The sequence below is a fragment of the Siniperca chuatsi genome, linkage group LG5 (assembly GCF_020085105.1).
Source record: "Siniperca chuatsi isolate FFG_IHB_CAS linkage group LG5, ASM2008510v1, whole genome shotgun sequence".
Classification (NCBI taxonomy): Eukaryota; Metazoa; Chordata; class Actinopteri; order Centrarchiformes; family Sinipercidae; genus Siniperca; species Siniperca chuatsi.
Window position 1 is genome coordinate 26,138,371 of NC_058046.1, and position 24,869 is coordinate 26,163,239.

Below are 24,869 nucleotides of genomic sequence, written 5' to 3' on the forward strand. Positions count from 1 at the left end.
CAACCACAGTTTGGTCCATAAAATGTCAGAAAATAGTAAAAAAAAAAAAACAGAGACCATTTGTTTAATATCTTAGAGGACTAAGAAATCCAGTAAATATTCACATTTGAGAAGCTGGAGCCTGCAAAATTTGGGGCATTTTTACTTTAATTTGAAAATGTATCGATTATCAAAATAGTTGCCAATTCATTTTCTTTGGCATGACTAATCGATTAATCGACTAATCACTTCAGCTCTATTACATATATTTTACATTAAAACCATTAAGAAACCCACGCAGTTGAGTTCCAGCTGGGGAACTGGGGCTCCCTGGCGGCCTAATGGCCTAAGACTATGTAATTGCAACGTCCACAGTTTGGTCTGACCAAAGACTTCTGCTGCATGCCATTCCCCATTCCTCTCTCTCCTCATTTCCTGTAAGCTCTCAACTGTCTATCCTCTAATAGAGGTATAAAATGCCCCCAGAATACTTCAAAATCAATAATAACACTAATAGAGCTCAAACTTGGAAAAACACTGTGGTACGTTTTTGGCCAGCTCGATAGGTGATGTTGTTCTAATTTTGGCGGTGCCTGGCAGCCCTCTTATGTCCAAGCGGATGTAGCAGCATCTCATACAGCCTGATCCTCACCACTGTAGCTTTCTGCCATCCATTTACTGTCTCCTTGAACATCTATTTCCTTATGCCAGACCAGAGGAAGCAGTTCTTTTATTCATTCACTTCTCAAGCTGCTGCTAGCGTGGAGGATGATGGAGGATCACCAACTCATTTCCCAGCTGTAAAATACTGAGCATGGCCTCCTTTGCCCTCAACACCTAACACTAAGGTGCCCTTGAGCAAGGCACTTATACCCAGCCAACTAATACAGTGGAGTTTCTCAGAGGCTAATATGTACTGGGCAGCTCCCCGGTGTGTATGAATGTGAAGCAGAACCGAACTGAAAAAGGGCATGTGTGCACAGCAAGTCTTCCCTGGATAAACGTTAAATATAAAATGAAAATGTCAGTGTTTTAGATTGTCTGTGGGAGCGCGAGCAGCTGCAGCACTGTGTTAATCACAGGTAGATTGAATTGCAACCCTGCCTTATAGTTCCCCATCTGCTCGACACTAAATGGCTTCCTAACTCTACTGATAGTTGGTGCTCAGACATCCTGAATATATATTTACGGTTTACATTCATGGCCTCTGAAGTCTTGCCTTAAAAGCACACCACTCAGGACTATTCAATAAAAAAACACAAAGAATGAGAGGCCTTGGATGTCAAAGAGGTTTTAGGGTATTTTCTGACATAGTGAGATAGTTGTCAGTAAGTGAATAATCAAGTGTGAACAGTGAATGAATAAATGTACTGAATGGAACCTCTTGAGTGGCAATGGTTGCTAATGTCTGAAGAGTTAATAAGGTTTACGTTGAAGTCATACATCTGTCCTTTTGTTTGGTTTTGTTTGTGTTGTCTGACTAAGCACATTTTTGGAAAACTTGGCTGCCTTTATAGCTACACCTCTATTCTGCGGCATCTACTCTTCGCTGGCAAAACCTTCACCTGAGCTGGTGCTGCTACTTTAGCAGAGCACACATTTCCTGCCTCAGTAAAGATAAAATCAGACATGTCAACTTTCAGCCTCGGACTGCTTTCCAAAGTTTTAGACATAATATATAAGAATAAACTTTATTTATATAGCACTGTTTGTACTTAAAATGCAGCTGGAAGTGTTTTAAAAAAAATAATGTTTGTTTTGCATTTAGTGTAAACTCAACAATAAACTTATTAACTGCTGCCTGTTGTTTAAAACTGAGGTCAGATCCTCTTGTCTTCTGGCACAAATGTTCTGTCTGAATTCTGGTGTCTTCTGGTGATCTCCAGTGTTGAGCTGAAATGATTAGTCGATTAATCGATTAGTTGATTGACAGAAAATTCATCGATTTAGATCTGATAATCGATCGATTGTTTTAGTCAGTTTTCAAGCCAAAGTGCCAAACAATGTCTGGTTCCAGCTTCTCAAATGTGAAGATTTGCTTCTTTTCTTTGTCTTATGGGACAAAACTCTAAACTCTGTTGACTTTAGATACCGAACCCCGACCAATGTCCATGTGGGCATCAAAATCTCAACCGAGTTATTAATCGTGTGAGTGACAACCGCCACCAGGCGATCTGGCCAGAGCTAAGGATAGCTTATTCTATGCTAACATCGGTAGTTGCAGCGCTGTTAGCATCCTGTTGTTTTTGCTTCGCTGATGGTATTTTAATCGGTGAGTCAATCAGTTTCATGTTGCTTGACATCTTATATAGTTCGTATGACCAAAGAAAATACTGCTGTAAGTTTTGGCAGTCAAATTATTTGTAAAATCGGGAGTACCGCTGGAGAGCCCCAGAGTCTTCCGACCATTGTGCCTGCAGGTCACTTGACCTCTCTCGAGGAACGACTTTCTGTTATATAGTTGTATGTACTTAGTCTCACAAATAAAGAAGATGATGTGCAGCCCTGTGTGTCATTTGGTGTGTGTTTTTGTGTGAGTCTGTGTTTTGTCTGTGTTTGTGTTTGGATTAGAGTTGCACTACTGGCACTCCCTTTGGGACAGTGGATCAGGCAATTTCCTGTTAAAAAAAAATCCTACCTGATGGAGAGAGAGAGAGAGAGAGAGAGAGAGAGAGAGAGAGAGAGAGAGAGAGAGAGAGAGAGAGAGAGAGCTGTATAATCTTTAAAAGCCAACCCTTGGGTTCAGTAAAACATCTGATGAATACAGAGAAGGCTGTGGAGGTGTGTATCTGCTTGTGTCTGTGTGTGCATGGTTGTGTTAATGTGTACCATCCCGCAGGAGTGTTGCTTGTGCTTCTGTCTGAAGGGTTCGTATCAGTGTGTGTCTGCAGGTTTGCTGTCATGGCCTCTGGGGGCATCTGTTACAACTGATACCAGAGCAAAGTTCACCTCTGTCAAGGTTATATACATGAAACAAGTGCTTGGCAAGGTTAGAGATGTAGCTTATTCTGCATTTGTGTTGGACTTGGAGGAGTTATTGCAGTCCATGATGGCCTTTTCAGTAGTTGGCTCTTAATTAACCTGGGTTTATATTTACAAATCATCCATTAGGTTGATGTTGATTGATGCTCAGAGAGTGCAGCGGTAGAATAACCTTCCAGAGATACTGAATGATAAGTGGTGTAGCCTGATAGTGGATTTTTGCTGATACTGACATCGATATTTGTGAGTCAGAAATCAGATATATAATATATTGGCTGATAGTAATTAAAAGCAAAAACAAACACATTTTACAGTTGAAATATTTAGTGTAGTTTAGTCTAGTTCGGCATTTCTGTGCGACAATTTCTTGTTACTTATTGGCCGACATAAACACAGATACTGATATATCGATTTATTGGTCTAACTCTAATAAATGGTGTAGTCATTGGAAGTGGGATACGGAAGTTGAACTGTCATGAAGCGCTAAATCTTACTGACAAAATAATAGTTTTTAAAAATCCCAAATCTTGTTATTAGAATGGTTCTTACTCCACTACAATATTAAGATTTTTATTGAAATGTGCTAACCTAAGTGCTGTGATCATTGTTGCTGTACTTAAAGGGGAACTGCACAGATTTTACACATCAAAGTCTGTTTACAGGTCTTGGGGAGCACTACTGCATATGTGAAAAAAGTTGTATAAATCCTTTTGTGGCTCCAGAGGGAGCAGCGTGAAGTCTGATAAATTGCCTCAAGTGATGTCACTTGAGTCAGCGTCGGCTGGGACTGAAGACTATAAGTCTGAAAATGAAAAAAATACTGGGGAGCGTGTGGAGTTAGAAAGAAGTGAGCTTACCAGACCTGCTGAGAAAACTAAAATGCTAATTCTCGGTTAAAAGCAGATTAGAAATAAATTCTTACTCACAAAGCCCTTGTAATAGTAATCTGGGCGTCGTATTTGATCCCATTTCCATTATTCTGTCATGAATGGTTGAGACATCAGGGTGCACAGTAAGTCTCGGGCATCTTTGCCGAAATGACAATAAGACATAATATTTATAGCATGCAGCAGTGTTTTTTCACTTTTGCTTGTAATGTATGGGACACATTTTTCAACTAATTATCTGAAGAAGCAAGCTACCACCTGACAACTCTTAAAAAGCTGTGAATTTTGTAATGAATCTATTGTAGAACTAGCTTCCGACGATTAATTTCCTGTCCATCGACTAATTAACGAATCATCTAATTATTTTATTATTTTAGCAGTGCCTTTAACCCGAAAGGTTATAACATTAACATATCTATATCTGCCTCTTTAGTCAGACTTCTTGGCCGACACAATCTGCTTTACAATAATCACTCAATAATAGGTTTGTTTTTTCTGTTTTGGTGACATTGGTGTGGTGTCTGTGCACTACACTTCCCAGAGATCACCTTTAAATCACACAGTGTGGGTGGTACTTTGATGTCTTTTTACTCACATTTTTATACAGAAGAAGTTTGAGTTTCTGGAGTTTACATTCAGTGTTACTCACCAAAACACATTGTGTGTATCCTTGAGGTCTAACAAACCAATTTTTTGAGTGTTTTGAATCCAGGCTTGTTTAGATACATGTTTACTAGCTTGCAGTGTTCTTCTTCCCTGTCTTTGCTTGCACATTTCAGCATATATTGGCGTGTTACCTCCACCTGTTGATCAGTGGAATAGTGTGACACCATTGGTAGGATTGTGTATTGCGAAGATAAACAAAACATGGACCCACACATTGAAAAACAGCTCCATAGCGCTACTTTGCCTTATACTGTATGTAAAATGCCTGACTTCCTGTGAGCCAGAAGTAAAAACAAACCAGACCAGGTGTTTCTAACAGAATATGAAAAAGCTCCCAACAACTGAGTATACATTGTTTAATATGAACTGGCCATTATGTGAAAATAATGTGGGCTATTACTTAAATTTAACACATATTAAACTGACTTGATTTGAGCTTTTGTAGGTTGTGTGAAGAGGATTGCGCCTTCTTGTCTGTTGCTGAATTTGAGGATTGTGTGTTTTCTGCACCCATCTCTCTGTCTTGCAGGCGGAGATCGTCAAACGGCTGAACGCAATCTGCGCCCAAGTCATCCCCTTCCTCTCTCAAGAGGTAAGACTCGAAAAATGCCTGTCACTGTGAGTTAAGACAGAGGTGGGCGAGAGAGACTGAGAGAGTGAGAGAGAGCGAGAGAGATAGGACTCATAGAAGGAATAGGAGGAGGAAAGGTATGTGGTGGATTGTGAGGAAAAACAGACAGCTATGGACACACACATGCATGCACATTGCCATGTACACACACACACACACACACACACACACACAGATTATCCTGGTCTAATCCTCTCTGCTCGGGATAGGCAGATATGCTCCGAACTTATTAAATGTCTCCCACTAACATATGCAGGAGCCAGCGGCTAAGTGTGTAAGTGTGTGTGTGAGAAGATTCTTTTGTGTTTGAGTTTATTTTGTGTGTGTGTTTGTATATTTGTCCACCTGCATGCACATAAAATACACATAAAATGTGTGCGCATACAGTAGGGGGTGTGAGAAGTGTGTTTTTATACAGTATGCTTATTGTGGAATCTTTGGGTGTGTGTGTTTAGCTGATAAATCCTTCCTCTGGAGGAGTTGAAGGTGTGTACGTGTGTGTGTGTGTGTGTGTGTGTGTGTTGAGGGATGGGAACAGCAGGAAGGAGTGAGTGTGGACTCCAAAGCTCTCCTCCAGATTAGCCATGGATTAGGAGGGTTTAGGGTGGATTAGGAATAATGGCATTAGACTGTGGTGCTGCTACAGAGCCCTGAGGCCTGCAGAGAGGGGAGGCAGGGAGAGGAAACGGCTTTTACTGCTTTGTTTTGATGCACAGCCTTGTTTACTGGGTGTGCATATGAAATGTAACACAATCATATTATTATTGTGCTGCAAATCACATCGACTGTGTTTGCGAGAGCTCTTTTGTTTTTATTTTTGTCATTTTCTGTTATTGTTCCTTCTTGCGGTTTGGAATTGTGTTTGACAGTAGCATTATTGTCACAAACAGGATGATGTATCAGTCAACCTACTTTATCGAGCAATAATTGCTCAGAAATATTTTACCGGTATAAGGACCAGTATCAGAATTATGCCTAGTGCATATAATTGAGCATACATAGATAGAATTGGGTCGCACACCTTAAATACTAGTGGTAACAGAATTGTGGCCTCATCCCAAAGTATCAAAAAGTGTCAAAGAACTAAAGTTGGCACTGAATCCTGGGTCATAGTCTTGTTATGCTCATTGTTTGATCAGATATTTCTTGACTTAAGTCATGATTTTGCTAAATTTATACTGCATTTTCTTTAGGCAAAGATATTGTTGTTCATGTTTGTCCTTTTTTTTTCAAGAAAAAAAGATTTTTGTGGACAAGCGTTTGTACTCAGCAAGTAATGGAATTGAGTAAAGTAATGTTTTGGTATCAGTGCCAAAACTCGGTTACCGTAGTGGCACCAGTATTTGAGTATTTTTGAACAAACCCAGCCTTAAATCTGGCATAATTAAGCCACACTGTCTGTTTGAATGTGACAATTATTGAATGGATCTAATTAAAATCGTACTTTATGTGATTTTCTAAAAGTCTTTGCAATGATTGCAGGGAGATTTTGATATTTACAATCTTGTTTTCCCTTGCAACAGTGTAAAAGTGTGACAGTCAGTATTTTACATGGAAGCTTTCAGTGATCCATCCACCTGTTTTCTGCATTTGAGTTGAAGTCATTTGTGCTCATCTCCCTTAGCTATTGCAGCCAGTTAGAAACTGTGTTTTAATAAAGGGCAGCTAACAAAGCAGTGTTTTTGTTTGTTTCTGCATCAAGTATCATCCTACAGTAAAGGTAACAGGTAAACTCTAATGGTAATGTGATGAAATGAAAAGCAGCTGATTTGGCTGAAATGAAAGACTAAATTGTTGGTTGCTAAATGTTTGGTGTCCATCCTAGGTCTATAATTAATAGAATTATTGATAATAATGGAATAAAAGCTATTTGCCAACATTCATTGGACTGATAGATCTTTTCATGTGTGAGTCACGTTCAGGCAAGTTGGACTCAGTCTGCAGAGGTGTAGCTGAACTCGATGGTCAGGTTCATTTCCACACCGGATAAACTCTTTCATCTCAGCCCTACTTTGATGTTTTGCGCTCCTGGATGAATCTTGCTGCTCTCTCTCTCTCACCGTCTAGATCTGTCTTTCTCGCTCTGTACCCTTTGGATGACTTTGCCCTGTTAGCTGCCTGCCTCTCTGGGTGTCTCTTTCCCTTTCTCTCTGCAAATATGTCTGTTTCTCTATGTTGAAGTTTTTGCAGCTACACCATTTTGAGATGTGTGAGCAGAGAACAGACAACAGAATTGCACAGAATTTATGGTTATAGCTGTTGTGCCATACACATGTTAATGTAAACGGATGGAAAATGTTTCACCACCCCAAAAGTGAATCATCATCTCCAGTACAGTGGTCATACATATATGCATACAATGATTTACTCTAGACGCTTGCAGGATCTCTTACACTGGGCTTCTCCATAAGATGTTTATATCAGGATTTTTAGCCACTTGTGCTACAGCACATCTTGCACCCATTTTTTTGTTTTCAAATTCTGCTCCCCAAAGAAGGAATTGCCTGTGAAAGTTACGCTTGACCAACTTACACACCCTAATTAGCTGCTGATTGTTTTTTTTAGATCCGATGAGCTTTAATGAACACACTGGTTAGTATCAAATTGTGAGGAGGGGCACTTGTTTTCCACATAAAGAGCAAACAGCAATGATGACTCAGAGGTGTCTCAGGTTCTTGTCTGATGGCATTTAAACTGGTCAGAGCCTTGGATTTTAATAAGATGGTGGATGCTTTTGTCCAGAAACTGGTGAGGAAAAAAAATATCTTGTTCAAGGTACAGTAAGAAACTGTTGCTCACTCTGTTACTGCACATTTATGGCTGGTTTAATGAGTATGCGTATAACAGTTGGTCAGGTTTTATGATCAGTGCATTGCTGATTGGTAAGTATATGTCAGACTGTGTAAAGTCTAACTGACAGCTGCCAATTAGCTGTTATTCAGGTTTGATAGAAAAAGCATCACTTTGTTGTAAACAAATCCTGAACAGATGTGAGGTAGTAGCTAATTCACAGGTGTGCAGAGAGTCTTTTTTTTTTATATACGGTATTACCATCTTCATTTACACCAGAGAATTATGTAGGAGGAATACATTTGTAATACTGTTGTTGTAGTTCCTTCTGTTTGTCCGTAGAGGTCATAATCGTCCCGATCCCTCTTTAAAATCCAGATGTCTGAATTGAACAGATCTTCTTCTCTCCGTCTCAGTTGCTGTTTCGATATCTCACTTTCTCTGATGGTCACTGTCTCTCTCCCAGCATCAGCAGCAGGTGGTTCAGGCGGTGGAGAGGGCCAAGCAGGTCACCATGGCTGAACTCAACGCCATCATAGGAGTGGGTGTATTGCACAAACACACACACACACACACACACACACACACACAGTAATAGAAAAAGAGATGTTTTAAGATGATAGTGGAGCTAAACAGTAACAGCTAATGCTAAGTGAGAAAGACATGAATGGACAACAAGAAAGATGAGTGTGGTTTTTTTGACCTCATTCATTCTCAAGTTCAATAAATCGACCAATATTTTTCAGCGTCAACGAGTCTTTGTTAGGATACTGGGTCAGCATATAGCTATTGAGATTTACAATGTGAAAATAGGTTTTTCAATATTCGTTAATCACAGCAGAGCGTCTCTCTGTCTTTTTTCCCACAAAAAACACCTGTTGATTGCTTTCTGCAGTGTGGTTTAGAGCCGTGGATTTACTGTACATCGGCATGACAGATATTATGTTGATATATTTATTTATTAATCTTCAAAATGTTGATATCACGTCTAATATCCAGTATGTTTCAGGTACCATGTGATGCTCCTAATGTGTTTTTTTTTATTTCCTGGCTCTTATTTTGTCCGTCTCCTCTCATTCCTGTCTGTCTCTCCATTCCAGCCTCGTGTTTCTCTCCTACCATGCAGAGTGCTTTAAGTCAAAATGTAGCATTACAGTAATCATTACTTCTGTGTGGTTCAGCAGCAGCAGCTCCAGGCTCAACACCTCTCCCACGGCCACGCCATCCCCATCCCGCTCACGCCACACCCAGCGGGCCTCCAGCCCCCCCTGCCCCCCGGGGCTGGTACTGCCAGCCTGCTGGCTCTGTCCTCCGCCCTGAGCCACCAGCTGCCGCTCAAAGATGACAGGAAACACCACGACAACAACAGCGAACACCCGAGAGGTAAGGCCTGCTCTGCATGTGTGTGTACAATAGGTGTTGATGTGTTTATGTCTTTGTGTGTAGCTGTTGGCGTCTTAATGTCTGCTCTAAATCCTAGCAAGCATTATTGGTTGTTTATGTGTTGAACAGTCATAATGGGAAGTTTTGTTTTTGTTTGGTTACTTAACAAAAATTGACTTTAATTCTACTTTACGATCTAGGAATGATGCAAACACATGAGAGGGAAATGTAAATCTTTACCAAATTGTTGCATCGCACTTCATTTTATTTTATCTTTTTCATTGTTGATGTCACATTCTTGCATCATATTAAATAAGAGCTTTTTTAGATTTCTCTAAATCTTTACATTTTCAGTCTACTTTTCTTTCTCACATCCGCTGACAGATTATTTATCTAGTTAAAGGGTATATACCAGGCTAAAATATAATTTTGTTTGTCTGAGACATTTTAAAAATACAGACAACCCTATATAACATGTCAATATTTAATAGAAATTGCACAAACTTGTGCTGTCTTATGTCATTCATAAGCAGATGCTAAATGCCGTTAATAAACATAAATACTAAAGCTTTTATCTTTTGTTCAGTTAATGATACCAAACAATTTTTTTGTCTGGAATATTCAGTCAAAGTTATGAATTATACCACCCCTTGCACTGGCTGATGCTGAAGTGTTAATACTCTGAATGAACAGCAGTTAAAGCAATTACAACCTGATTTGTCATTATGCTGTTTTAATTGGCCTAATAAGGCGCGATACACAACCGCCATGATGCCTACTGTTTCTTGTACACGCAGAACACCTCTAATTCTTCTCTGAGCTGACTTTGAGCTTAAGCATTTAATTACAGTACATCGAGACTGTGTGTGTGTATGTTTCATGTTCTTATATCCCGGTGGGTCTTTAACCTGAATGCACACTAACCCATGGGGACTTTTTGGTTTTGGAAATTGAGGTCCCCATGGGTAGAGACTGCTTTTTGAGGATTAAGACTTGGTTTTAGGGTTCAGGTTGTTGTAGTTGTGATGATTATGGTTTGGGTAAGGGGCTAGAGAAAGCATTCTTTCAATGACACAGACGTGTGTGTGTGTGTGTGTATGTGATAGAAACAGTGTGTGCAAGTTCTTAATTACTCTGTTGCAGCATGACTATGAGGGTTTTTACAGTGCAGTAGAGCAGTTAACCTTGCCCTGTAGCTGCAGTAAAGCTAACAGCTGCTAACTCAGGTAATACTTACCCCCATTAGGAGCACAATCAATAACAATCCAATTCCATCTCTAGCTTAGTTCCTGCGAATGGGTGTGTACTGTATGTAGGGAATAAGAGGTTTCTTTATTTGTCTTTTTAAATGCATTTCTTTGTTCTGATGCATGTTGTTGCCAAATTAAGTGTCATTTTGACCCCCTGGACTCCTTAATTTACAAATCCAGCAACTTCTTGGACATGTGTATGTGTACATAGTATGTACATATAGGCTACTAGCTTGTCTAATCCAAACAGGCCTGATGATCACAGCACTTTCACTGGAAAAGTGCAGTTTCTGTCTCTGCTAAGAATGGAGTATTATAGGAAATGTGACCTAAAGTCATCCCTTGCAGGTTTGGAGCAGCCTTTAACTAAATTCCTCACATCAGAGTTGGTTGACAACCATCTTTAAACTGTGTTGTTTCTCGAGCAGCTGCTGCAGTACTATTTCTATATGCAAACAGGGTGTTCATACTGTGAATGACTTCGCTGATGGGTCACTGCGTTCTGACAGAGTGGCCAGTATAATCGTGTATTTGTGCTTTGTTTCCCATCATAACATTTAACTTAACAATCAGTAGGCTAGCTGGTAAAATAAACAGAAAAATACTACTCATATCATCATCAAGCTGGAGAATCAATAACAATGACAATCCATCATTAGCCATATTCCTCTCTCTCTCTCCCTCTCTCTCTCTCTCTCTCTCTCTCTCTCTCTTTCTCTGTGTATGTGTGTGTGTGTGTTTGTGTGTGTGTGTGTGAGTTTTACATCACCTGTTTTGTGTGTGTATCTTTGCACATGTATTAATGTACTTGTTGCTCAGACATTAAATGCCTTAATCAGTCATTTTTTTCTGTCTCTTGCCCTCCGCCTCCTCAGACAGAGACTCGGTCAAGGTAAGTCCTTCCTTACGTTCTCTCTATTACAGACTGACGTGTTTGCTGTATAGTTTCTTCTCACTCAACTTAGCTTGATAAATATTTTTTTAAATAATAGAAAATATCTTTATCAGGTGACACAACCTGCAATACAGATAAAAGGGAAATTTTATCTATTTGAATAAACAAATTTCTTCGCCTTCCATCAAAATTCCCTTTATTAATTTTCATTCCAAAAACACCTGCTCGTGGCTGAAGACTAATATTTGTTATCATATGCAAAGAACATGAAGTTGATGAAGTGAGACTGATCTGATGATACCCGCCTTCCTAGTTTCAAACTGTGTCAACTATGAAGGAAAAAATGAACGCAAAATTTACGAGAGTCCAAACATGTTATGATTTTATGATATGATATGTTTCCACATTTATTTAAATAGTTTTTGTTGTTTGTTACAAAGTCACATTGTAAATGACTAATGAAATTGTAATGTTACAATGTTTCTATGTAATTCTACAGCATGTTCAGGTAAAACATACAATTAGGGAGCCATATTGTGTATGTTTTTAGATGTTAACTGTTATATATACATCATATACTTATATAAAACATATTTAATGTTCACTGCTTCATATTTTAACACAAATGACCACATCAAAAATGTTGATATATTTAAAAAAAATGTAGCTCATCACTTTAATACAATATATATAATATTATTTAATAACGATCCATAATTTCTTTATCTGAAGATGAATGTCCTCCGATCCACTCGTCATTTATGTATTCCCCATTCACTGTAAAAGAAAAAACGTATTTTAAAACATTCAGATTTTTGAAAATGGAGACAAAGATTTAGAAAGGAGTGGGTGAAAAATAAAACCCCAAGATGAACAAAGAAAAAAGCACACAGAGGGAGGAAGGCAGCAAAAAGGCAACAGAGCAACATTACATCCAGCACTTGTAGTAATTAGTCCCTTATGCGGAGCTTTTTTCCCAAGGCAAACATTTGGTTTGTTGAATACTCAATGAGCAGATTAGCATTTCTTTATTCCGGCAGCCCAAGCTCACACACACACACACACACACTTAATAACACACGCATGCATGAGTTTAGCGTGTTGTGTGTGTTCACTGGATTTTTAGAGTAAGTGGAGACAGGGGGAATGTTTAATATGTTATCTCCTGCCCCCCATGTAGCATATCATTCCACACACACACACACACACGCACACACACACACACGCACACTCAGAGCTGCGATTACCAGTGTGCATGTGTGTGTATGTTGCATGTGTGCGTGTGTGTGTGAGGTCGTCAGAAATCAATGGTAAAGATAGAGAGACCAGAATGATGAATGCCTTTCATTAGCGCCCTATGAGAACACGCACACACACACACACACAGCCAACAGTCACTTCATGAAACCAATAAGCCCCTTGTCAGTGGTCTACAGTTGCCTTGGCAACAGTTCACAGGGTACAGTGTGTGTGAATTGCTTGAACATCTGTGCCTTAATGTCCTTGGTGTTAGCACCTCACACACTGATAAAGGTATGTGGGTGTAGACCTACAGGTGTGTCTTACATATTTATTGTTGTGGTGTGTTCAAAGACTGCACCCCCTCAGGCCCGTCAGCACACTTATCAAATGAAGCTAATGGTTGGTTCAGTTGTCAATGCCATTGACTTTTTCTTTTTTTGTGTATTTGTAATATTCCCTTTTCAGTCAACTGTGTGATGAAAGGAGATGCATGGTCTGGAGTGGTCGCAGTTAAGAGATAAGAGATTATTATAAAAATGCAGTGATCTCAAATATGATCACTCAATGTAAATGTGCACCTTAACAAAGTCTACATCCTTGATTGTGTGCTGTAGGTTCAGAAAAAAGGTGGAAAATGAATTCCTAATGAGGCTGCTTTCAGGTTTAGACTGACCTTTAGTGGCCATCAGACTTCTTTTTTGTACTTTTTGGTGTTGGTTTTTTCGCTGGTCAACGAGGTTTACAGCTGCAGTCTGTCTCTTTGTTAATATTGGGATGCTCTTTTTAAAAAATGTGAATACAGTGTACAGGCTGGCCTTCCATGCTGTGTTGGCTGCAGAATAAGAAACAAATTGAGTCCAACTGAAGGATCAGAGGTGATATATTAGACCAACTGACTTGAACCCAGAGTAAAAAAGGTTTTATGGTGTGAACAGAGCCATCATTTTTGTGGGTTAGTGAGTGAAAGAAGCTGAGAAACAAGGGGAATAAAATACAGGATTTAATATATAGTAATGGCATAATACTGTGTCCGTTTAACATATTGTTGGCTGAATTTGCTGTGAATGCATACAAATTATTGTGTTTTTGAGAAAACATCACACCACAAGGTCCATTCAGAAGCTGGTGTGGAGATATTTTTTGTCTTGCCCTGTTTTGGTACTTAATTTATGATTGGTACTTCATTATTTTCTGACCTATACTATAGTGTTTTGTTTTTGTTTTGCTTAGTACTTCTATTCCTGTGTGCACTGACGTGATAGTGAGCTGCTGTAACAAAAGAGTTTCCCCTTGGGGATCAATAAAGTATTTCTGATTCTGATTCTGATTAACATGGAAATGTAGATGTTCACATTTCTAATTTTTTTCTGAGCACTTTAAGCACTTCTCATCCATGTTGGCATAAAAGCTGAGGTTTAGAGTTCATTTCTGACCTTGGAAACTGCAGTGGAGAAAACTGAAGCTTTTGGTCATATCACAATATTATATATATATATATATATATCATACTGTATTACATTTTACAGTGCTTTCTTTTTGCGCTGTGATACATTATTATGGCCGTTTGAGTTAATGAACAATTGAATAAAAACATTTTTAAGACATTTTGGGGGGAGTGGTAGCTGAAAGGGTGGAAAAGTGAGCTTGTGACCGGAGAGTTGCCGGTTCAGTCCTTAGACTGCCAGCAAAAATCTGGGTGAAAGTGAAGAACCATTACTGAGGTGCCCTTGAGCAAGGTCCTTAACCCCCAACTGCTCCTGTGGAGCTGCTCAAAGCCCATCAGATCAGGCCGCATTCAGATGTGAACTGTGTGAGTGTGAGCAGGGAGTTCCTGAAAAACGAGAGCATCACTATCAGTGATCAGAACCCTCAGGCGAGCGGGAAAGATTATGGCCGACCCCTCCCACCCCGGACAGAAACTTTTTGAAACACTCCCCTTTGGCAGGAGGCTGCGGTCCATCAAGACCAAAACCTCACGCAAGAAGAACAGTTTCTCCCCGACTGCAGCTGACTTCATTAACGAGGCCAGGGACCCCCACTGGCACTGACGCTTATCTCGCCACATGGACACTCCACGTTACATTAACGCAAAGTCTCCAAATCTAACTCAATTCGTTACATTTTTGGATTATTATCTCCTCACAGTGCACGTATTCTTTATACTTTATACTGTGAACATGTGCATAGTCCTCGGTCAATATTTTACACACTCCATCCTCTTCATCTCAAACACTGTACAGCTCTTTTCATTTTAAAGCACTTTTAAAAAGAGATATATTTTACATATTTTTTAAATATATTTTACATATTTTTTATTGTACAGTTTTATATTTTCTATTTATGATTCTTGACTTTTGCAGAACTTGTTTTATCTTTTTATTTTCTCTTACAATGTTTATTGTTTTGCACCAAAATACCAAGGCAAATTCCTTTTTATGTGAAAACCTACCTGGCAATAAACCCGATTCTAATTCTGATTCTGAATCTTCCCTCGATTGATAAGGCATAAGAAATACTTGTAGTTGTACTACTACTCAGTAAAAGTTCAGAATGTTATCATGATGTTGAAAACATCTGTAATGGCTTAGAATCAGCCAATTAAATTAGTATTTGACTGAGTTTATGCGCCTCTAATTTCTTTTTAATCTGTAATGTAATCCAAACATCCACCTTGAGGATTGCTGGCCTTGACTTCATGGTACTTGACAATATTAAAATATACAAGAGAAGCTTGGTCATTCTTGGCCTCTCATTACTAGAGAGACTGATTACAAAACTGAAGTTAAGCAAAACAGTGGAGGTTACACATATCATTATCAGGACTTGCAGAATCAATTTGAAATGGGAGGAAAAATATAATTATGATGTGCTGGTAAATGAACGCTTTCACCCAGCCACACCACATGGTTCTTCACACTCAGTGCTTGTACTGCCTGGTGGAGCCTTCATTTGTCTCTGCAGCAAAATTAATTTTCCTTGATGTTTTTGAAAGAGCTAATTTGCAGGCTAATTAATCTAATCAGTCTGGAAAGAGAGAGCGAGAGAGCGAGGGGCTCACTCAAGAAGAGACACACACCTGTACACACACTGACATCTCAACATTGTTTGCACATACAGAGTACTAAAATGTAAACAGGTACAAGTGCTGCCTGACCACACACACACACACACACACACACACACACACACGCACAGCGAACGTCACTCCTCCCCCACAGAATCTTTGTCATCAACACTTGCAGCACGGCAAAGGGCAGTGGAAAGGTTACAAGCGTGAGTTAGTGGAAAGGTCGAGTTAAAGGTCCTGCTTTATTTTTCTTCTCTCTGTCCGTCGTCTGCTGGGTAAGGAGCGCCTCCCAATGAGAGCGAGAGAGAGATCAGCAGGGACAGGCGGAGCAAGAGGGGAAATGTTTAGTTGACCTTATTTTGATCTTTGCTTCTCAAAGAGGATTAATCCTTCAGTAATGGTATTTAAAGGATGCCACATTTGATTAAGAAAAGAGAGACATCAATGGACCAACTCCCCCTCCCCCAATTTCAAAATAATGCTGCTGAGTTCAAGCCATAATGCTGTAGTAAAACTGTCAAGGATGCAGCACTGCTTTGGCATTGTATGATACTGTGAAAATGAAATGGTTTTGACAGGCAGAGGAGTTTTTAAAGTGATGTGTAAATCCAGCTGTGGAGTGGATCACAGTCATTTTGTGTTTGCACTGTTTGCATTGCTATCTGGCTGCATACTTATTGCCAGATTTGTCCTAATTTAGCTCAAGTAGAAGTCTTGAGCTAACTTGTGCTCTTCACCCTGTCCTGGGCATAAGATTTCCCTCAGCCTATCAGGGTCTATAGAAAGGAAAGGAAAGTCCTATCTCCCTCAGCTCAGCCTCCACTGTTCTTCGCTAGGTTGTCTTAGTTCGGCTCAGTTTGGACTGCATTTATTTAAGAGCCACTTTATGGATCCACACAGGGGACTTTTGTAGCACGTCCAAGACATCTTTAACCTTAATATCTCTCATATTTCCTCTTTGGATATTTTTAAATTGTAAACTATAAAGTAGATCCAAAATATACCAGTGTCAATTGAAATAAATAATGATTTCGCCTAAGAGCCCCTGCGCCCAAATTCCTTTGATTGACAGCACTGAATACAATTTATTATTTTGGTATTAAAGGGCTGGTTCACTAAAAATTACAAAAAAACATATTTTCTCTCTCACCTCTGGATGATGGATGGATTTTGTTTTATTTGCCCAGGTTTTGGGAGATGTCTGCCTTCACCCAATACAAAGGAAGTGAATGGCTTTTCATTTATGGATTTTGCTGCTTGCTTAAATTTAAAAGATTCAAAAGCAAAATGTCAGTGTTCCCGTTACTCTGAATAATTCACAGAACACGCTGTCATCTGTTTTCAGTGGGACTGTTTCTTCAGTAGAAAGTAGTTCCAAGAAAACAGTTTAAAGAACTGCTTCTAAGTCATAAAGATAAAGATGGTTACAATATATTTAAATGTGCACGCAGCATGAATGTATGAATAATATAAAAGATGATTTGTGCAGTTAAAGAGTCTCCTCAGTATAGGGACATTACTGGCCATTGCATACTGTTGCTTATGTCTTTTAAAATGAAGAAGAATCTCCTCTGAAGTATATGGTTCTTGTTTCTTCCAGAGCTCATCTGTGTCTCCCTCGGCCAGTTTTCGGACCGGAGAAAAGCACAGGAGTTCGAGCGATTACTCCTCCGACAGCAAGAAACAGAAGACAGATGATAAGGAGTTGGCCTCCAGCCGCTATGTGAGTGAACATAAATTTTTATGATAGTTTATTGAAGTATATTTTTTATGGGGAGACACCCCAGGTGAACAGGGTTAAAAATTTAACTAATAGATATCACCATGAAACTTTGTTAGATTAGTTACATTAAGACCATTATTTTTTGTAATTCTCTGAAATTTTATTACCTACTTTCCAACTTTCTAATATAAAATCCACAACAAAACAAAGGCAGCCTGACAGACAGTATGTGAAGTTATCGCCACATTCAAACCGTGCTTTCCCCTTTTTTGGGGGAGGGGGCAAAGTTCGTAGCTTGGATTTGAAGTAGTATGTTGCAGTTTATGGCTTGTACCTCAGCCAAATGAGCCATCTGGATGCTACACAATGGAACCATTTTGACCACTTTATCTGATAATTAAAACATGTAAAAATATAAAAGGAGTAATGCTAGAGAAATGATTAAAATAGTCTTTATGGCCTTCTCTCAGAGCAATAATTAAATCATTGATTTTATGATAACCCTTTCCATGACTGTATGTGTAATTTCTATTTTACTTACAATTAAATAAATGGGATACTGAATGATAAAAGTGAATGATTATCTGTATTTTTACTAATGGGGAATTTTAGTCTATCCATTTTATCCAAAATAAAACAAAATGCTGAGCACATGAAATTGACATGCATTCTTTATACATATACTAGTTTACACTGTAGTACTTTGTGTAAATCTCGCACAAAAATGGTTCCAAAATGTTTTCAAGTCAAGTGTGTGTCTTCTATGTGTCCATCCCAGGAAAGTGATGGAGAGAAGAGCGATGACAACTTGGTAGTGGATGTCTCCAATGAGGTACAACACAGTTTAGCAGCATGGTGTCTTTTGTGTTTCCTGATCAGAAGAAATGAATCCGTCTGACTCTCTCATCTTTGTCACAGGATCCAGTGTCTCCTAGAGGAAGTCCTGCCCACTCACCTCGGGAGAACGGGTTGGACAAGCGTCGCCTGTTGAAGAAGGACGCTCCACTGAGTCCTTCCTCCATCGCCTCCTCCAGCAGCACACCTTCATCCAAATCCAAAGAGATTAATTTGGTGAGTCATTTGGGTAATTATAGCCTTCTGATATTCTTTTTCATCGTTTCTCTGGGTAGTTTTCTATTTTTAGGCATTCATGAAAATGTAATCATTGTAAGTAAGGTATAGAAGAGAATGAAGGTTTGGGGTTAAAGAAGGCAAACTGTTGTTAGATAAAACACCAGCACAATGTAAATAAAGGGTGAAAAACCCTGGATTAGATCAGGTGCAGAAAGTGTAACAGCCCATATTTTTATAGAATATCAATTTTATGAGTCACAAACTCAGTCTAAGTGTGAATGGTTCCTGCATTATTTAAATGTTTCTGCTCTGCTATTAAATTAGGAAATGGTAGCATGTGTCTCTAAAACCCTTCTGCGAAGAGATATGTGCTCCATCTGAAGGCAGTGTTTAGACTAGTGTTTAAACCTTCTGTGATTGAGATTATTTTTGCCTTTTTGTGTTGTAGAATGAGAAGTCCACAACACCTGTGTCCAAGTCCAGCACCCCCACATCCCGCTCTGATGCCCCGACACCCAGCAGCACCTCCACCCCGGGCCTTAGGACCGCACCCAGTAAACCGCCAGGAGTCGAGACGCTGGGTGAGTGTTGCAAACAGAACATAAAACCTCTCTGCCTGCATCAGTGAGATAGGGGATATGAATCAGTAAGAAACTTGACTAAAGTAGACGTTTTTGGACGTTTTACTATCCAACCAAATGCCAGATACGGTAGCTGTGTAAGATCAATCTCTACACTACCTGGGATGTGTGAAGATTTGAGACTCAAATTTAATGGGAGTGTGAACCAAAAACATCGCCCCACAGATAAAATAGGCCCTCTAAATGTCACAACTTGTATCAGACAGTGTTTTGCCTTGCAGCTCCTGGTCTCCGGACGCCGTTGGCCGTGCCCTGCTCGTACCCCAGTCCGTTTGGAATGGTCCCCCACCCGGGTATTAACGGAGAGCTGAGTGGAGCAGGAGCAGCCTACACCGGCCTGCATAACATATCTCCACAGATGAGCGCGGTGGCTGCCGCTGCAGTGGCAGCTTATGGACGCACACAAGTGGTACCTGAACACACACATACACATTGTATATGTATACATACATACCAACATACTCAGTCAGTGTGTAAAATGTACTTCAAGTTTAACCTGCCAAGGACTGGTAAACAAACAAAACAAAAAAACTGCCATTGACAACTTAAACAGGGATGTAATGTTTAAGCATTCTAATCATTTCATCAGAAATTATAGTTAACTGGCCAAAAATGGCAAACCGATGAAAAAATGTGCTGTTAGAACCTGCCTCACAATGAAATAGTGTTATTTAAATGCTCTTGAAACAACATTTATAACTTACATGTCTTAAAAAAACAAAAACTTTCATGTTTCAACCAAATTTTGCCTGGCATTATCCTAAACGCCTAGACGTCTTTTGACCTGCTTACAGTGTGGGGGCTTTGTAGTTTATGGTGCACTTAATACAGAAAGCAACATTCAGGACTTACAGTATGCGAGCTGCAAAACCCAGGTCATGTCTTGTTTTAAAAGATTAATTCTAATCCAAACATGCTGCCTGCAACCAGATCGGCTTTTGGAAAACTTTTTTTCTGAGTAACAGAGACATAGATAATCATCATGATACCAGCTACCAACAGCTCTAATTTTTGTGTCATTTGTTTGCGGTTGAATTGTTTCTAAACTCTCTTTCTCTTATCCTCTAGGTGGGATTTGATCCTCACCACCACATACGTGTCCCTGGCCTTCCTCCCAACCTGTCAGGCATTCCTGGTGGAAAACCGTATGTTTCCTCCCAATTACAGCAACAGCGTTTAATAGATCAACTTTCATTTCCTCTTCTTTGTTGCATTTGCCTTTACCTTTCACCACATTTCCACATGGCCCTTTTTCTTTCCTCTAGAGCCTACTCCTTTCATGTGAGCGCTGATGGACAAATGCAGCCTGTGCCTTTTCCCCCGGATTCACTGATTGGCCCTGGCATTCCGCGCCACGCACGACAGATCAATACGCTCAGCCACGGGGAGGTTGTGTGTGCTGTCACCATCAGTAACCCGACACGTCATGTCTACACCGGCGGCAAGGGCTGCGTCAAGGTGTGGGACATCAGTCACCCGGGCAACAAGACCCCTGTATCCCAGCTGGACTGCCTTGTGAGTGCACTGCAATGACACTTACATACATGACACTGCAGCGTTACTTAATATATTGTTAGAATGCAGAACATGTTTTCCATTGTTTTACCTGTAGTTACTATTTACAGCAACTAGTTTATGCATTGATTCTGTTTTAATGCGTCTCACACATCAGAATAGAGATAACTACATCCGTTCCTGTCGGCTTCTGCCGGATGGACGGACTCTCATTGTCGGGGGCGAGGCGAGTACTTTGTCAATCTGGGATTTGGCTACACCAACTCCACGAATCAAGGCTGAACTAACTTCGTCAGCACCCGCGTGTTATGCTCTGGCCATCAGCCCCGACTCCAAGGTCTGCTTTTCCTGCTGCTCTGACGGAAACATAGCTGTCTGGGATCTTCACAACCAGACTCTGGTTAGGTATGGAGCTGGGGAGGGTGATTTGTGAGGGGTTTAATTAGTGCTGGACGATAAACCAAATTTATCGATTTACCATTATTTTGTATGTTGTACCAATTTAAAACCAGTTGTCGGAACCTCATACAATTAATAATAATTTAATTTTTAATCTTTTTCTTACATAATCTATGTATATCTTTGACATTGTGAATATGGTTTTATAATATTTAGGTAATGAATAGGCCCTTCTTAGCCTTTTTCCCTCTCTCCTTGCACATTATATTAAACTTATGTTTAATGTCCTTTGTGTAGTTTTAACTTGTACAACAATGTGTAAAACAAAGTGCCATTTTTCCCAGAAATCAGTCATTTATTGCTATATTACAAACATATTGCTGTGTTATTATATATACTCTTACTGGTATGTGTGTGTTTTTTTAGAATTTGAGTTAAACAAAAGAATTTCACAAATTTTACAAATTACTCTTCTTTACCTTTTACAATTATATTGGAGGTTAGGTTATTGTGAATGGGAATGTGATCCATTTTATAATCAATTAACGTACCAGTGTCAGCGAGGGTCACTGTCAAAGGATTTCTGACATCTCACTCCATTGGTACTTGCATATATATAGAGCAGTGTTTCTCACCCATACCGTCAAACTGGCATTGGGTGCTGACTTGGCTGATGTCAACCAAACTTCAGCAACGAATCTTGCAGCCTGAGGCCTACATACTGAAACTGTAAATACACTATCTTCGGAGCGTCTCCTCTCTCCAAGACAAGATGCAAATACTCGTGTGTTCAACACTCTACTGTTGGGTATGGGTTTTTCTGACTCTGTATCTTTCTGCAGGCAGTTCCAGGGCCACACTGACGGAGCCAGCTGTATAGACATCTCTAATGATGGGACCAAGCTGTGGACTGGAGGCCTGGATAACACAGTGCGGTCCTGGGACCTGAGAGAGGGACGGCAGCTGCAGCAGCACGACTTCACCTCCCAGGTACGTAAGACACTTCTTACACACAAACACACCCTTTCTATTAGTGCTGCAGTTACGTCTACCACTGTTAGAAGGCATTATTTGCTAGTGCTTCCCGAGCTCCAACACATAAACCAGCTTCCTTATGAACTGCTGATGCCACTGCATGTATGCTAAATGTCTGCATGAATCATAGTTTGTGTAGCAGTAGCGTGGAATTTGTTCAGTCCCTCCAGCAGTTTGTAGGTGTATGTTGCAAACAGATTTGGTTTTGCACTGCTTTTTTATTATTATTATTTTGTGGTTAAAGTAAAAGGCACAGATTGTTGAAAACTGTGCATCTCAAGTCACCGCCATTTACAGTTTGTGTGATTACACTCTCGGGCTTTGCTTTATTGCAGTAATTTACAAGCTCAGTTCAGAACATTTAACCCACGATAAAGGCCAGACTGAGCTCTGGTTTTCTGCCCTGTGCTCAAATACCTTTAACAGGAATAATACTGGCAGTTAGAGTTGAGTTTTTTCAGGTGAGGAGAAGAGCAGCAATAATAGACCATTACTGCAATTTTTCCAGAAAAGACCCATTTCACAATCTCAGTGTGCACAGGGGGGAGGTGAGTGTGCTTTAAAGAGAGCTCAGAGAGGGCAGGGCAGACATGGCCAATAGAGTGCTCATACTATCGAGTAATATCTGTTCTAACCCCCACCCCACAAAAAAAAAAAAACAGCTTCAGCAAATTTAACACCAACAATTTGACAAGGAAAAAAAATACTATTGCGTTTATCAGGTTTATCAAGCCATCAGGTGCATTCCCTGATTGCTTTTTTGGTCTTCATCATCTGGAAAAATATTTTTAGATTTGTTAGATTTGTTTCAAAAATGAGAACTGACTCAACTACCTCATGTCATGATGTATAACTGCTTTTTCCAACAGTCCTGCCAGCAGGAATGTTATATACCTAATACGATTTTAGAAACTGAAACAGCCATCTGTTTCGACAGATTAGTATGTCAAGGACTGAAATGTTTATGATGGTGTAGAAAAGCATGTAGTGGACTTTTGCCAGCATCCATAGATATGTTAATATCAGTGCCCACCCCCACAGACAAACACAATCTTCATGCACTGAAACATTTCTAGAGTAGACTAATATAAGAGATGCTTATTTATTATATTCATATAAACTATAAGAGATGTGACTACCATAACTGTTGGGTTTCGTTGTAGATCTTCTCACTGGGATACTGTCCAACGGGCGAATGGCTGGCAGTGGGGATGGAGAACAATAATGTGGAGGTCCTACATGTCACCAAACCTGACAAGTACCAGCTCCACCTGCATGAAAGCTGTGTGCTCTCACTCAGATTTGCTCACTGTGGTAAGAATCAACAAATCTATTAAGACAATTCTGTCTTCAAACATGCTCCTACCAGTATTTTTGAAGAGGTATTTAAGGAAGGAAATTAATGCATGTACCAAGTTTTGGAAAAGAAATTGGCTTGTTGATCAAATTATGTGTGATTTGATTAGAACAGTTGAGGCCTATATTTACTATGTTGAGTGATATTATGCACTAGAGAAAATAACAATTTGTAGCCGGTTTAAAGTGCTACATGGTAAGTTTAGTAGTTTTATTTTGAAACCACCAGCTTGTCTGACAGTACTATATTGTAGATAACTAATGTAGGATCATACTAATGTTTAAAAAATATCTCTACATTATAATACTGAGCCCATACTGTCAGTATTTGAGCATTATATGCTGGTATCGTAATTATCCCACTAAATCTGGATTCATTTGCCCTCCAGTGGTTAAAATAAGAAGCTGGTGTTCAGTTGGGACATGGCAGCCCTGTTCAAGGATTTTACCACATTGTTTGGTAACAGTTTTATGCACCCACAGTGTAAAGAGAGATTTGAAACACTACACACTGTTCCTCTTGGTTCACCCCAGAGTCCCCCCTTATTTCTCTCATTTTAACCCAGTCTTGTATTTTTCAAGACAGCGTGCAACATTTCTACTCAGTTACAACTCACAACTCACTCTGCACGGAATATCTCTTACCTTATCTTCAGAGTTACTTAAATTTCAACCCAAGCAATTGATGTATCATAGATAGTTTTTCTTTAACAATGAGTCATTATTACTCACTATGATCGGGCTTATTAAATTGATGCAGTTACCATGGCAATAGATATAAATGATCTACTTGCCATAACTAAGGTACTATACAGTATAAGATAAAGTTGTTTGTGTCAGAGACAAATCAAGACACGCTTTGTTTGAGCCAATTGATTAACTGTCACTCAGTGCCCATTAGCATCACTCATGTTTTGGCAAAAGCTTTATTTGAGAAAAATACATTTTGGGGTATTTTTAAAAATCTGATACCAGAATCAGTTTGAATGGGAATGCATGGCTCAGTTAACTTTCAGTGCCATTTACAGTAAGTGTTCCACTAATCTGAATCGCTTGGGTAGTTGAGACATGTTTAAAATTTGGGGCCAATATTTGTTTGTGATGTGGCCTAATGTTGTTTGCTATCCTCTGCAGGGAAGTGGTTTGTGAGCACAGGAAAAGACAATCTGCTCAACGCATGGAGAACCCCATATGGAGCCAGCATATTCCAGGTAAGTGTGGAAGAATGTACCACAAGAACATAAACATGGATGACTCTCAGGCAACTGAGAGGCCAAATACAGTATAGTCTAATAGCCAGGAGGTTACAAATTTTACGTTTATATCTTTGAGCATCAAAAACCTTTCTGCTCAC

The 24,869-nt window shown here is 39.6% G+C and overlaps 1 protein-coding gene across 4 annotated transcripts in view; it reads left to right on the forward strand.

Moving 5' to 3' along the window:
* The window catches only part of LOC122876344 (transducin-like enhancer protein 4), a 35,156-nt gene that overhangs the window by 8,185 nt on the left and 2,102 nt on the right, over nucleotides 1-24,869 (forward strand). For 3 of the 4 annotated variants that reach the window (XM_044196570.1, XM_044196572.1, XM_044196573.1), the window contains 15 exons: nucleotides 5,044-5,106; nucleotides 8,402-8,476; nucleotides 9,117-9,318; nucleotides 11,444-11,460; nucleotides 17,373-17,495; nucleotides 18,274-18,327; nucleotides 18,414-18,566; nucleotides 19,018-19,150; nucleotides 19,432-19,619; nucleotides 20,279-20,355; nucleotides 20,476-20,725; nucleotides 20,883-21,130; nucleotides 21,967-22,114; nucleotides 23,323-23,473; nucleotides 24,650-24,726. In XM_044196570.1, the coding sequence (XP_044052505.1) occupies nucleotides 5,044-5,106; nucleotides 8,402-8,476; nucleotides 9,117-9,318; nucleotides 11,444-11,460; nucleotides 17,373-17,495; nucleotides 18,274-18,327; nucleotides 18,414-18,566; nucleotides 19,018-19,150; nucleotides 19,432-19,619; nucleotides 20,279-20,355; nucleotides 20,476-20,725; nucleotides 20,883-21,130; nucleotides 21,967-22,114; nucleotides 23,323-23,473; nucleotides 24,650-24,726 (1,959 nt within the window). The remainder of the gene's footprint in view (nucleotides 1-5,043; nucleotides 5,107-8,401; nucleotides 8,477-9,116; nucleotides 9,319-11,443; nucleotides 11,461-17,372; nucleotides 17,496-18,273; nucleotides 18,328-18,413; nucleotides 18,567-19,017; nucleotides 19,151-19,431; nucleotides 19,620-20,278; nucleotides 20,356-20,475; nucleotides 20,726-20,882; nucleotides 21,131-21,966; nucleotides 22,115-23,322; nucleotides 23,474-24,649; nucleotides 24,727-24,869) is intronic. The other variant, XM_044196571.1, reaches the window with a different exon arrangement.